This window comes from Chiloscyllium plagiosum, unplaced genomic scaffold (genome assembly GCF_037043375.1).
Source record: "Chiloscyllium plagiosum isolate Xiang-an unplaced genomic scaffold, Cpla_swu_hap1 HiC_scaffold_6, whole genome shotgun sequence".
NCBI classification, from domain to species: Eukaryota; Metazoa; Chordata; class Chondrichthyes; order Orectolobiformes; family Hemiscylliidae; genus Chiloscyllium; species Chiloscyllium plagiosum.
The window spans coordinates 108,479,791-108,493,652 of NW_028270144.1; the positions used below are offsets into that span (position 1 = coordinate 108,479,791).

The window sequence follows — 13,862 nt, forward strand, 5'->3', positions numbered from 1 at the left end:
ACAGCGTGGAAGCAGGCCATTCAGCCCATTAAGCCTACACCGACCCTCTGAAGAACATCCCACCCAGACACACCTCCTTACCCTATCCCTGTAACCCTGCATTTCTCATGGCCAATCCACTCAACCTGCACATATTTGGACTGTGGGAGGAAACCGGATCACCCAGAGGAAACCCACACAGACACGGGGAGAACATGTAAACTCCACACAGACTGTTTCCCCGAGGCTGGAATCAAACCTGGGTCCCTGGCACTATGAGGCAGCTGTGCCAACCACTGAGCTACCATGCTATCCAGGATGAGAGACGTATCAGGCTAGTTAGAGAGGCAGGGGAGGAGCTCTCAGGGGTCCTGACAGTAATTTACAAATCCACTGTGGCTGCAGGTGAGGTATCAAAGGTGGGAGGATTGCTATTGTTGTCCCATTATTTAAAAATGGAGGAAGGGATAGACCAAGAAATTACAGGCCACCCAATCTGGTGGGAAACTTATTAAAAAGAATTCTGAAGGACAGAATACATTTGCACTTGGAGGCACAGATTAATCTGGGATAATCAGCAAGAATTTGTTAATGGAGGGTTGTGTTTGACAAACTTGTTTGAATTTTTTTGAGGAGGTAACTGAGAATGTTGATGAGGGTAATGTGTTTGATGTGGTCTACATGAACTTCAGCAAGGCTTTTGATAGGGTCCGTCATGGCAGTTTAAGACCCCATGGCAAAGGCATAGTGTACATTGAATCCAAAATTTGTGAGCATTTGGTAGAGGAATGGTTCTGTGATTGGAACTCTAGTGGGGTACTGTAGGAACTGGTGTTGGGCCTTTGTTGTTTGTGGTGGACAGTAATGATTGGGACTTACGTGTTGGGCGTATGATCAAAACGTTTGCAGATGAGCAGTGAGGAGGACAGGTGTAAGCTGCAGGAGGATATTGGTGGACTGGGTAGCTGGACAGAGCAGTGACAAATGGAATTCAGCTGGAAAGGTGTTAGATAATACACTTGGGCAGGCATAATAAGGCAAGGGATTGCACTATGAATTATAGGATCCTGGAAAGTAGTGAAGATCTGAGGGACTTTGGTGTGCATATCCACTGATCCCTGGAAGTGGAAGGGCAGGTAGAGAGTGTGGTTACGATGGCATATGTGGTACCTGCCTTTATTGGCCAAGGCATAGAGTATGAGAGCAAGGCGATTATGCAGCGACTGTTTAAAACCCTTGTTAGCCAGACTGGAGTATTGTATGCAGCTCTGGTCACACAGTATAGGAAGGATGTGTTCGCACTAGAGTGGCTGCAGAGAAGATCTCCCAGGATGTGGCCTGGATTGGAGTATTTGAGCAATGAGGAAAGTTTGGATAGACTGCAGTTGTGTTCCTTGGGAACAGCAAAGTTCAGAGAATTCATGGTAGAGATGTGTAAGATTATGTGGGGCATAGATAGGTTGGATAGGAAGGCACTTTTTCTGTTAATTATGGGGTCAGTAACCAGGCGGCATAGATTTAAGGTATGAGATGGAAGACTCAGCGTAGAGTTGAGGAGAATTATTTTCACTCAGAGGGTAGTGGGAGTCTGAAACTCATTGCTTGAAAGAGTGGTTGAATCAAAACTCTCATAACATTTAAGCAATATTTAGACACTTGCGTTGCCATAGTCTCCAGGTCTGTGGACCAAGAACTGGAAAATGAGATTAATGTAGTCAGATCTTTATTGGCTGGCAAGGGCACAATAGGTCAACTGGCCTCATTCTGTGCCATTAACATCACAGGTATATAAGTATAGTATAATATGCACTTTATATCACACTGATTTCAGGTGATAGTTGCTTGTTCTTTGTTATGGAGAGTGTTTATTCTTTTAATACAACAATAATATAGTTCTCCAAAAGCAAAATACTATTGATGCGGGAATGTCTAAAGAAAAGCCAAAATGCGAGATAACTCAGCAGACCTGGCAGCGTCTGGGGAGAGGAAGAGTTGACTTTCAGCATAGTTCTGAATAGCGTTATACCAGAAGACATTTCTGTTTTTATGTTTTTGTACACAATTTCCTGTATAAAACTGCAAATTCCATTAAAAGCTTACAACCTTTTCGTTATTAGGAGACCTTAAAGTCATCAACTGAACTGAAAAGCAATCACCATAAGTCATCATCATCTTGCAAACCTCAAGAATGCAAACTGGAGCTGAAGTCAAGTGTGGCGGAGCCTCACCAGAATGTTTCTCCGATTCCCAGTCCTGTGACAGGTAAACCCAAAGACAACAAGTTGCATTTATTCAGTGCATTCAACAAATAGACCATGGCACAATCAGGAATCACTGTGAAGGAGCTTAAACAAAGCAATGAAATTTCACCAGGTTGGTCCCTGGGATGAGAGGGTTATCCTAGGATGAGAAATTGGCTCCATATTCTCTGGAGAGTAGGAGAAACATTCAAACTTACAAGGGGAATGACAGGGTGAATACTGTGAAAATGTTTCAATTGTTATGTAAGTTGTATTCCTAAATGAGATACATGGTGCCGGGTACGCTGTAACTGACAGCAATATTCTGCCCTTCATCTCATTAATTATTACAACTGGACTGTACTGTGCCAAGTTTCAGAAATGTTATGGCAGAGAAGGAGGTGAGTCAGCCCATCATGTCTGCGCTGGCTGTCTAAATGAGCATCATGACTTATTGCAATTTTCCTTCCTTTTCCCCTTTCACTCATACATTGTTTCTATTTATTGACAATCAATGACTTAGTGACTTCATTGCATGATACCCATGTCAAAGGTACTCACCGCTGCTTGGAGATTGTGACACACAAGAGTTGGCGCTGTGTTTGAACCCCAGCTATGCACCACCTCAAATGTTGCAAGCCAAGAAATGTCCCTCACACTGTGGCACTGAGCCTCTGCATTCAGGTCTTGGCCCAGAACAGAAAGTTACCTCGTCAGTTCGCCCACAGAGACTTGGAAGTGCTGGTGGACAGAGTGATCGGAGAGGAGGGCAGTGCTGGATCCTGCTGACCAGCAAAGGAGACTCCACCATCTGCCCCAGCCAGCCTACAGCGAGATAGCTGCTCGGGTCAGTGAAGTCTCCTGGGTGAAACACAAGACACAGCAGTGCAGGGAGCAGGTGAATGACATTCTGCATTCCACAAGGGCAAGTAGTACCATCTTCTCTCTGCTCCCTTACACCCACAGAGCCACCACTCACACTAACTATGCCACTGCACACCCATCTCACTAAGACTCTCAATGTTGCATGCAACATGTCCACTCAACAGTCTTACCCATCTGATCCTCTCAAACTACTAACCGAACCTGCCCATTGCACTTCCAACTCACTCGCCAGGGGCACCTTAAGACATCTCCTCCTCCTGCATCACCATGGATGTTCTTCCATCCACACCATCCTACTGAAAGCCTCTCTTGATCACCTTGGAGGAAAAAAACTGACACAGACCTGGATTAATGTTTCCACTGCACCTCATGGCCCACACTTGGTCTATAATTGATGTTTTCCCCATTCTCAGACATGAACTACCGACTGGCTGTTCAGGGGAAAAGCTAAATAGAAAAAGGCAGTTTAAACTTGTAAGCCTCTGTGAATGGCTGTATATCCTTTTTTAATGGCAGGTATACAAGTTGTTATTAACTGTTACTTTACTTGCAGTAAATAAGCATTCATCGGCATCGTCACAGAAAACTAATGACAAAGATTGGAGAGATCAACACAACAAAGATAAAGCTTCTTCCTCATCCAGTCAGCCGTCGTGGATGGAACTTGCCAAGAAAAAGGCGAAAGCGTGGAGTGACATGCCACAAATAATAAAGTAACCTTCCACATGAGACCTTCAAGTCATACCTGGAATCCTCATAGCTGCTAGTTTTTGGACAAACAATAGATTGTCCATAATGTTGATTGACAATAAGTTAGAATCCTGTGTTGATGAAACGTAGGTCAACTTAATGTTCTGTTGTTTTTTTTCTCAAAAGTAGGGTTTTCTCAGAATACTACATCTAATGTCTGATGGCACAAATTCTGGTGAGGGGCTGAGAGTGCTGGTAATCACACAAAAAGTGCAACGCAGATTCCTGACGGGATGATTGCAAGAACATGTTCCTTCATGTCATGTTTTGGATCCACTTGACTGGGCCAGTCTAGGAAATAAGTGTCAATTTTATTTGTGCCCTGGTAGGTGATCGTAGTTAAAGCATTGTGCTTGTAATTAACTTGCTGCATTTGTATACGGTACAGGAGGTGCTTTATGACAGAGTGCGTGTATGTTCAGCAAAACTAAGAAAGGGGAAGAAAGTTGGCTCCTTCTGACAAACATTTTTCAACTACATTTAATTTCAATTGATCCAGAAGTGTTTTACTGTCTTCAAAGAGAATTCTGGAGCATTAAAAAATGTTTTAGATCAGGTGTAAAAAGTTATTTGTATGCTTGTAATTTTAGCTTAACATTTTGTAATGATTTATCATTCTGTAATTTAATTACATTATTGTTCAAACAAAATATACAAAGACTCGGTAAAATGTGGGAAATATATATTGTGGATACCTAAGTTAACATTTGATCAGATATCTCTCATGATAGATATAATCTGTTATTGGGTTTGCTTAGCATTTCAAATTTTGGTTTTATGTACTTGTTTCTTGATTCCAAGTAAGTCGGAGTGTGTGTGTCTGTCTCTGTGTGTGTGCCTGTGTGTTTGTGACTGTGTCTGTGTGTGTGTGCGTGTGTGTCTATCCTCTTGAGTCTTTGTGCAGCATCTGCTTTACTCAGCAGTGTTGCTTGATATCAGGATATCCAAATTGGAACAGAATATTTGGGAACATGGATCAATGGAATCTTCGGTGGATAGGAACATGGGAATTGCTGAATGAGAAAAGCAATCTAAGTTAATCCTGATCATCACATGATACAACGATAACAGAATGATCAGTTAATGTTGAACAAACCTGGCAATGCAGTGAGGAACATTTCTCGTGGTGGGGAAACACTGGGAACCATAGGTCCAAAGTAATTGTTCCTCCCATGCATGTTCCACTTACTGTGTATTGTATGGTTAGTGAAGCATTCACCTCCTGGAATCTTGGCACTGTTACTAAATATAACTAAATGTAAGCTGCCTGACACCCTATTCTGTAAGGCCACAGTTGAACTGGTACAGTGTTACTTCCTCGTTGTAAGAGAATGTGCATATTATGTTAATAACAGAATAGAGTAGACCTACAAGAGAGGAGTGAGCATTTGCACAGGAAACTCTGTAATTTGAAGAATTTTGTAGGAAACTAACAATATTTTCCCAGCCTGCATTTAAATACTTGTAACAATGCAAATTGCACTATATGTTTTATCTTCTAATTATTTTATCATATTCAAATATAGTGAAAACTTTAGTATGCAAAGATGTACCTGCCAAACTATTATCCTAAATTGCCAGACGTTAACTCTCACTGTGATACAGTTACATTGGTACAAAGAGTTGCAATATTTTGGAGCAAATCATAGACAGCATGCACTTTGCAAAAGTGCTAAAACCATGTATCTTAAGTTCATCGATTCATATCTTGCTTATTATCTATCTGGTGATAGTTTCACTCCGTACATCCCACTGTTAAGAATGCAACTTTGAACAGTTTACCTGAGATTATTGCACTAGGCAGTGAAAGTTTTTTTTTGTCAATCACAAATTGAGTTTTGCAGCTTCCTTTACTCATTTAGCTTGTGTTCAGTACCATATGCATGTTATCAGCAATGCAACTATTTCTGCCTATTGGTACACATATATGTATTTCTGTACCTGTATAAATATTTAGAGGACTGTGTACAGCATCATGCACAGTACCTGACTCTATTATGTCGTGTAATGTATATTCATGCTGATCGAGTGTTCAAATCAGTCAGCTCTTTGTGTGGTGAATTGCTACAGAGAAAGTTTGAATGCTCATAATGCACTTCAGGTACATGTATTTTTTACTGGTTGTTCACTCTTAAGTGAAGTAGTGGGCATCTTCCAGAGTGAATATTAGTCAGGGGGTTACAGTATGAAAATAGCAGCTTTTTTATCCCCAAGGAGTCAATGTTAGAAATTTCTATTGCATATTTCGCTTTACACAAGAAGGCACTGGGTTGCTATAAAATTATATAATCCGTCTGACTGGTCCTGAAGTTTAAACATGATGTACTATGTACTGTCTTTGTCTGTACAGTGCCGTATTGCATCATCAGATTGACCTATCATAGAAATGATGGCTGAATGACAGAATGTCATGGTATTGGTTCAGAGTGCCATGGAGTGGTGGTAGAAAGAGTTTGATTCCCCACTCGTAGTGTCTCCTGCAATACCACAAGGCAGTGTGAAGCTGAAGCCAGAGACATCTCCAGGGCAAAAAAATAGAAAGAATTAATAGTTTAATCCAAAAGCTGATCTTAATTTTGAGTTCCATTTGCAAGGAGGCCCAGAAATGTATTGTCTGGCTAATTCATGGCTGCATTTGCAACAGGGTCCGGACAAGCCAATGAAGATAAACTAGGAGAATAATAGGGAGAGCTTCTCCATTTAAAAATAATTGTTGCTTTGAAATAAGTGTGCAATGTGGGAGTAAAGTGTGCAGCAAATGTTTTATTGGAAAATTATCTGCAATCAACCAATGATTTTCAAATAAACCAAAGCCTTCCACAATGAGGCATCTCAGGCAATTTTACCCTTAGTAGCTTCACATGATGTTTCTCTGCTAATTTAATGTAAATTCTACCCTATTTAAAACAAACAGGTTGACATCTCCGTTATAACAGTGGATGGTGAAATATTGTATGAATGAATTAATAGTCCGACCACTAATATTGCAAACAGCAATTGCCAAGTCTGTTAAGTTGCCACATCTCCACATGTAACTTTGAACTTACTGTTTGGTTGTACCCTTAATTTATAAACACCTGAATGAAGACACAGCTTATGCACTGAATATTAAAGTACGTTTCATTCTATAAGGATAGTAAATCCATTCAGGAATTATAGTTTGTTCAGTAGCGTCCTATAGTATTTGTTTTGATATCCTGTAACGACAAACCTGTGAGATTCTGTAGGATTTGTGAATAGGTGATTTGATAAGGGTGTGTGTTTTGCATATTTGATGTTTTTATGTTTACTAACTTTGCCAATTAGATGTCAGTAAAGCTGGCACAGCTGCAAGGTCTCCAATCTGATGAGCTTCAACCTAATACTACTGTGTGATGCACCAGACTGTTAAACAGCCTTACCCTTATGTTGCTAAATTTATACTACCTCTCCCTACTTTTATATTGTTAGAACTCCGACTTATTAAATCATGATGGAAATTAAAAGACTATTTTTTACTAATCTAAAATATGGAACTTTGTATTGAATGCAGTGATTTAAAATTGCACTTGCAACCACTAGCTATGTTTGTGTGATGTGATAACATGAAAATTCAATGTTGTCGCTGGACGTCTCAGTAAAATCTAATTGTGACCATTAGAAATTTCTTGTGGCTATATTTAGGTATTGAATTACAGTGAAGACTGAAGTTGGGCATGTGAAATTTTCTTAGTGTGTCTACTAAAATAGAAAACACCCACATTGATAAGCTACTAACCTTGGTTTTGGAAAATGCATTTTGAATTCAAAGTGAATTTTAAGGTACTCAAGGTTATAGATTGTGGAGTGAACAATTTCAGATAATGAGCTAAAGTATCTCATAAGTAGAGCAAAGACAATTTGCAAACACACATAGCACTTATTGCTTCACTCAGGATACCTTAAAGCACATCACATGCGTAGACAGCCTGATTTAATGGCCCACCATCCTGCCTCAAGGACCAAGGCACTCCATTCCACCACCACACCCCCAAATGAAGTGGCCAATTGGTTGTTGATTAAGTTAAGGCTGGTTTTTGGACCTTCAACAGAAATAGTGTGTCCTGCCTTAAAGAGCTGGGTTTATGCCCGAAACGTTGATTCTGCTGCTCCTTTGATGTTGCCTGACCTGCTGTGCTTTTGCAGCACCACACTCTCGACTCAAAGAGCTGTCAGCCAGTTCCAAGGCCAGTCACTCATTAATGCCCCCTGGGTTTTGTTGAGGTAGAAACTTCTTCAGTCCTATAGGGAGAGCTGCTGCACTTTGCTGCTTGGCTTGAGCATGGGTCTGTTCCATGTCTGGTTCTACCTCTACCCAGAAGCATTGGGCGATATTTTCCCATCAACCTTTTTCAGAGATATTATTCCACACTTGAATATGGGCCTCCTGGTTTGCATGTAGGGACACTGTCACACGACCAGAGGAGCTCTTCCAGCTGCAGGAGGATGAGGCCCACTAAGTGGGAGTCAATTTCCCACTCAAGGCCCATTGATGGGTGTGGTGTTCAATGTGACCCCCCAGCCCATCCACCTTCCTCTTCTGTTCATGCCTATGGCTTTACAGGATGGGATGGATAGGTGGGCACTCCATCCCTAGTCCCACCAGAGATGGGGTGTTAAATCCAGCCTGTGGATTATTCCTTTTGGAGACTACGTGATAAACAATGGGTGAAAGTGGAGGGGTGTGGGTGTACTCTACATTCAGTGAGATTTTACAAACAGCATTGAGATGAGCAAGCATCTTTTCAGTGGGAGTCGTGTTAATATCTGGGAGACCCCCTTGTCCTTTTGCCCAGGTATCTTTAATATTCTAATAAAGTCATCCAGGACCTTTGATAACACAGAAACAGAAAATGCTGGAAATACTCAACATCTGTGGAGAATGGGGGGAAAGTGAGAACTGCAGATGCTGGAGATCAGAGTCTAAAGGTGTGGTGCTGGAAAAGCACAGCCGGTCAGACAGCATCCAAGGAGAAGGAGAATCAATGTTTCAAGCATAAGCTCTTCATCAGGAATGTGGGGGGAAGGGGAGGCCTAAGGGGGCTGGGAGATAAATGGGAGAGGGGTGGGGCTGGGGCAAGCTAGCTGCGAATGTGATAGGTAGATAAAGGTGGGAGGTAATGGTGATAGGTTGGAATGAAGGGTGGAACAGATAGGTGGGAAGGAAGATGGATGGGTAGGACAATTCAGGAGGGCAGTGCTGAGTTGGAGGGTTGGATCTGGGAAGAGGTGGGGGGAGGGGAGATGAGAAAACTGATGGAATCAACATATTGTTTCCGTATGGTTGGCAAGTCGCAAGGCGAAAGATGAGGTGTTCTTCCTCCAGGCTTTGGGTGGCTAGAATTTGGTGGTGGAGGAGACCCAGGACTTTAATGACCTTAGCAGAGTGGAAGGGTGAGTTGAAGTGTTTGGCCACTGGGCAGTGGGGTTGTTTAGTGCGTGTGTCCCAGAGGGATGTTCTCTGAAATGTTCCGCAAGTTGGCATCCTGTCTCCGCAGTGTAGAGAGACCACACTGAGAGCAACAGACACAGTAGATGAGGTGTTTGGATATACAGGAAAATCTCTGCCGGATGTGGAAGGATCTTTTGAAGCCTTGGATGGAGGTGAGGGGGGAGGTGTGGGCGCAGGTTTTACACCTCATGCAGCCGAAATGGTAGGTGTAGGGTGGGTTGGTGAGGGGTTTTGACCTAACGAGGGAGTTGCAGAACCTGAATTCAATTCTGGTCTTGGGTGCCTGTCTGTGTGGAGTTTGCACTTTCGCCTTGTGTGCTCCGATTTCCTCCCACAGTTCAAAGATGTGTAGATTAGGTAGATTGGTCTGGGAAATATGGGGTTATGGAGATAGGCTGGGTCTGGATGGCATGCACTTCAGAGAGTTGGTGCAAGCTCAATGGGCTGAATAACCTCTTTCCACACTGAGACACAGGTTGCATCTCATCTCAGTCCAGCATATACCAGGTTTGACCTGGTCAGGAAGCCATTCCTGCATTCATTCAGTGATTGTTAGTTTAAAATAGTGAGTCTGGATATCTAAGTCTGTTCACTTACCACAACTTTGCCAGCTTGTGGCAAGTGTCCTCACGTTCTGTCATTTGAAATCTCAACTACAAATTCCCCATTTCTAGATTTCCCATTTCTAATGAGACCCTGGAAATGGGGTTCCAAGGTGGAAGACGGGTCGTTTGATAAGTGTAGCACATATGTTCAGGAAGTTTGGCAACCTTTTACCCTCTAACTCCCATCCTGTACTCATTCAACTTTCTCCAGGGATTCTTGGTGGAAGTCCATGTTACTGAAGAGAATCATTGCTCTCAGTTCCACTGCCAACAAAGGAAGTACACTGGCCTCATATTTACTGACAGCTTGGGAAGTTGGGGTGGGGTGTGGGGGGAATGGGGGAGCATAGGTGGGATTTCTACCCTATTGTGGGAAGAGCAAGTACAGGAATTTAATGTTCCCGTTTGGAGCCATGGACCCTGTATGATAGAGTTCCCACTGCTGAAACATAATTGTTTCAACTCTCCTGCAGATTGGATCAACAGGGGGTGTCACTAGTTGTAGTGGTAGGTCACCCTACTGTGTTCATTAGATTTTGCATTTTTTTTGCAATTTTGCAACGGAAAGAGGGTGTAGGGAGTATGGAGAAAATATTATATGTTGATTTAACGCCATAGGATGGTATATTGGGACAAGGATAATAATAGGAGCGGCAGTATGCAATTCAGTCCTGTGAGCCTGCTCTGTAACTATATTAAATAAATGACGATATTATTGTGTTCTGAAGAAGGGTCACTGGACCCAAAATGTTAACTCTGCTTTCTCTCCACAGATGCTACCAGGCCTGCTGAGTTATTATAGCAATCTCTGTTTTTGTTTCTGACTTCCAGCATCTGCAATTCTTTAGGGTTTTTATTACATTGGCATTTGTACGGTCAAGTCAAAAAAATTGGAAAATTTTCAAGTAGGTTTCTGCCATTAACAGAATGCTGTATGTGGAACATAGCCAGAGAAAAAGGCATTCATCAGATTGCATCCCTACTTTACCCTGAATCACACGGCTCCACTGACATCAGGGACAGAGGTGGATGACGATAATGGGATGCCCAGTTTACCAGCTTTCCAATGCCATTAGGAGAAAGTGAGAACTGCTGATGCTGGAGATCAGAGCTACACTTTCCCATACTTTCCTATGCTATTCCCAGTCTCCGCCATTTTGGTTAATGTGAGATTAATGCATAGGAAGGCCGGCTACTTCCGTGAAGGGGAAGACATTCTAACTTGGTCAGAGCCTTATTAACGAAGGCTGAAGGATACTAGGGTCCAGTTTCCAAGTGTGTCGCGGGAGGGTGGGTGGGGAACAGCAGTCTGGAGAGGGCACCCAGTAGCAAGTGTGGTGACCCCTCTTCTAGGCAGCCGCGAGGTTGGAAGTGCAGCCAAGCACCTTCTTGCAGGGGGATTGCACATTGTGCACTGGGCTGTTGCTTTATTTGAGAAGGTGGCTGAGATAACATCTTCTCACAGTGCCTCTCAGCTCATCACCTTGTACTGCCATTGGTTTCTCCTTTGATGTTGGAAGGCTTTTGATAGGTTCCTTCTGTCAAAACTGGAGAGTCAATCTTCACAACAATTCGAGGGCTACCCACGATTTTAATCAGGATCCTATGGAAAGCTAATTCAGGGCTTGCTGTTTCCCAGCTTTCCAGCATCAAAATATGGAGCACAGAGTAAAATATGCGTGTGCACTTAAGACCAATAAGGACCAGAGCAGCAATGCAAAAAACATCGAAGCCCCCTTGGGGATGTGGTCTCATGGTGCATCCCTACCTCTGGTTCAGAAAATTCAGATTCAAGTCTCACCTGCCCCAGATGTGTCACAAAGTGATTGAACAGGTTGATTAAAAATATCTATAAAACCCCTGGAGTGTGATTTACCTGTATATTTCAGAGAAATTCTAGATTTGCTCCCTTGCTAAACTTCTAAGAAACACAAGAGCCAGACCTCACGGTGCGTTGGAAAGATGAAATGTTGGTGCACAGATAAATCTTCCAGCCGCTGGAAGACTTATCACGTTTAATTTAGGACTTCACTGCAGATGCTTGGTCCAGAGCCAAGAGTCATAAATCGATTGCAGGCAACACAGAGGAGCCAGCACACACAATTTTTCATTGCTAATATACTGCGACAAACCAGAAAACAGAACTAACTATAATATCACCAGAGGCTTCCTTTTCTGAAACATATTCATGAAAATGAAAGTGCTCTCAGGGTCACTTCAGGCTAGGTACAAACTATTTCATTTATTTAGGAGATTGGAAATCTCAAACTTTGGATTTAAACTGATCCAAAACCATAACCACTGTTGCATCAAACTTAGCAATTAAGCCAATAAAAACACGTGGAGTGTGACAGTGCCACTGATTGTAACATTCTCCTCAATGAGTTTTATGTTACGAGCCTATCAGAATCTGTTAGCATTTAAAAAGAAATATAAACACCCCATAACTAACTGGCAGGACTCTACTATGATGATTAATTTTATTTGTACCAAAGCAAACATTATTGGTACATAAGAATTAAACAAAAAAAAATTATTAACTTGGTCATTTAGAATTACTTATACAGGGCAGCACAGTGGCTCAGTGGTTATCACTGTTGCCTCACAACACAAGGATCCCAGGTTTGATTCCAGCCTCAGGTAACTGTCTGTGTAGAGTTTGCACATTCTCCCTGTGTCTGTGTTGGTTTCTTCTGAGTGCTCTGGTTTCCTCCCACAGTCCAAAGATATGCATGTAAGGTGAATTGGCCACAGTGTTAGGTGCATTAGTCAGGGGTAAATATAGGGTAGGGAAATGGTTCTTGGTGGGTTACTCTTTAGGAGGGTTGGTGTGGACTTGTTCGGCTGAAGGGCCTGTTTCCCACTGTAGGGAATCTAACCATACTATGAACACAGTCCTACTTTCAATTTTCTCACCAAGAATTTACTTAACTTACAATTTCTTGAAAGTTTGACCACTTTTCATGGGACAGCCCTTTACTTTAATTCTTCTTCAATGTTCCAACTACCTCTGATGAAAATTTTATGATGGTTGGTCAATTATTTCTTTGGCAACGTCACCCTCTACCTTTATAAACCGCATGACCAGGGCTGTCTCAGCTTCTTGATCAGACACCCAACTGCCTTCACTCAGCATTCCCAGTTCACCCTGTTGATTGTTATTGACCACAACGCTCTGTGATATCCACTTGAGGGTCATCCAAACACACGACATAGGTGCTGGAGCAGTCCACTCAGCCTTTCAACCCTGCCCTGCCATTCAATAAGGTTAGGATATTCATATGAGACATATCACAGCTCTTTTAGTGTTGTTGGGTCAAAATAGTGGAATTCCTTCCCTAACAGCATTGTGGGTCTACCTGTAGCACATGGACTGCAGCAGTTCATGAAGGCAGCTCATCACCATCTTCTCAAGGGCAATTAGGATTGGCAATAAGCTAGACCAGCCAGTGACACCCACATCCCATGAGTGAATAAAGAAAGACATAGCTGGTTAGGATTTCAGCTCCAATTTCTTACCTGCACACCATGCTCCCAAATCAATAAACCTTAACCTAGCTCTCTGTTAAAAAAAAGCTAACTTCATTTGGAATGAATTCATTGTTCAATCTCCACTTCTCTGTGAAGAGCAGATTTGTACAGACTAATAACCATCTGAGAAAAAAACATTTTCCTAGCCTCTGTTTTATTTTTAAATTATGACCCCCTGGTTCTGGACCCCCTCACAAGAGGAAATATCCTCCTGAACAAGACCTCTCTGGATTGTACATAGGCCCATAACGTTACTTCTCAGTCTTCTGAACTCCAATGAGTAATGGCCTAAAATTTCTGGGTAAAGTAAGCCCTTCATCCCAGGACTGAGCTGCACACTCCTTCCTGAATTGTTCCTAACAAAATTACCCTTGATTATCAATGGGATGAAAGGTTAACAGA

The 13,862-nt window shown here is 42.3% G+C and overlaps 1 protein-coding gene across 5 annotated transcripts in view; it reads left to right on the top strand.

Annotated features, from left to right (window-relative positions):
- Positions 1-7,362, top strand: part of LOC122550867 (CRACD-like protein) — a 203,279-nt gene extending 195,917 nt beyond the window's left edge. For all 5 annotated transcript variants that reach the window (XM_043692229.2, XM_043692230.2, XM_043692228.2 and 2 more), the window contains 2 exons: positions 2,097-2,241; positions 3,658-7,362. In XM_043692229.2, the coding sequence (XP_043548164.2) occupies positions 2,097-2,241; positions 3,658-3,821 (309 nt within the window). In that variant the 3' untranslated portion in view covers positions 3,822-7,362. The remainder of the gene's footprint in view (positions 1-2,096; positions 2,242-3,657) is intronic.
- Positions 7,363-13,862: the final 6,500 nt, after the last annotated feature.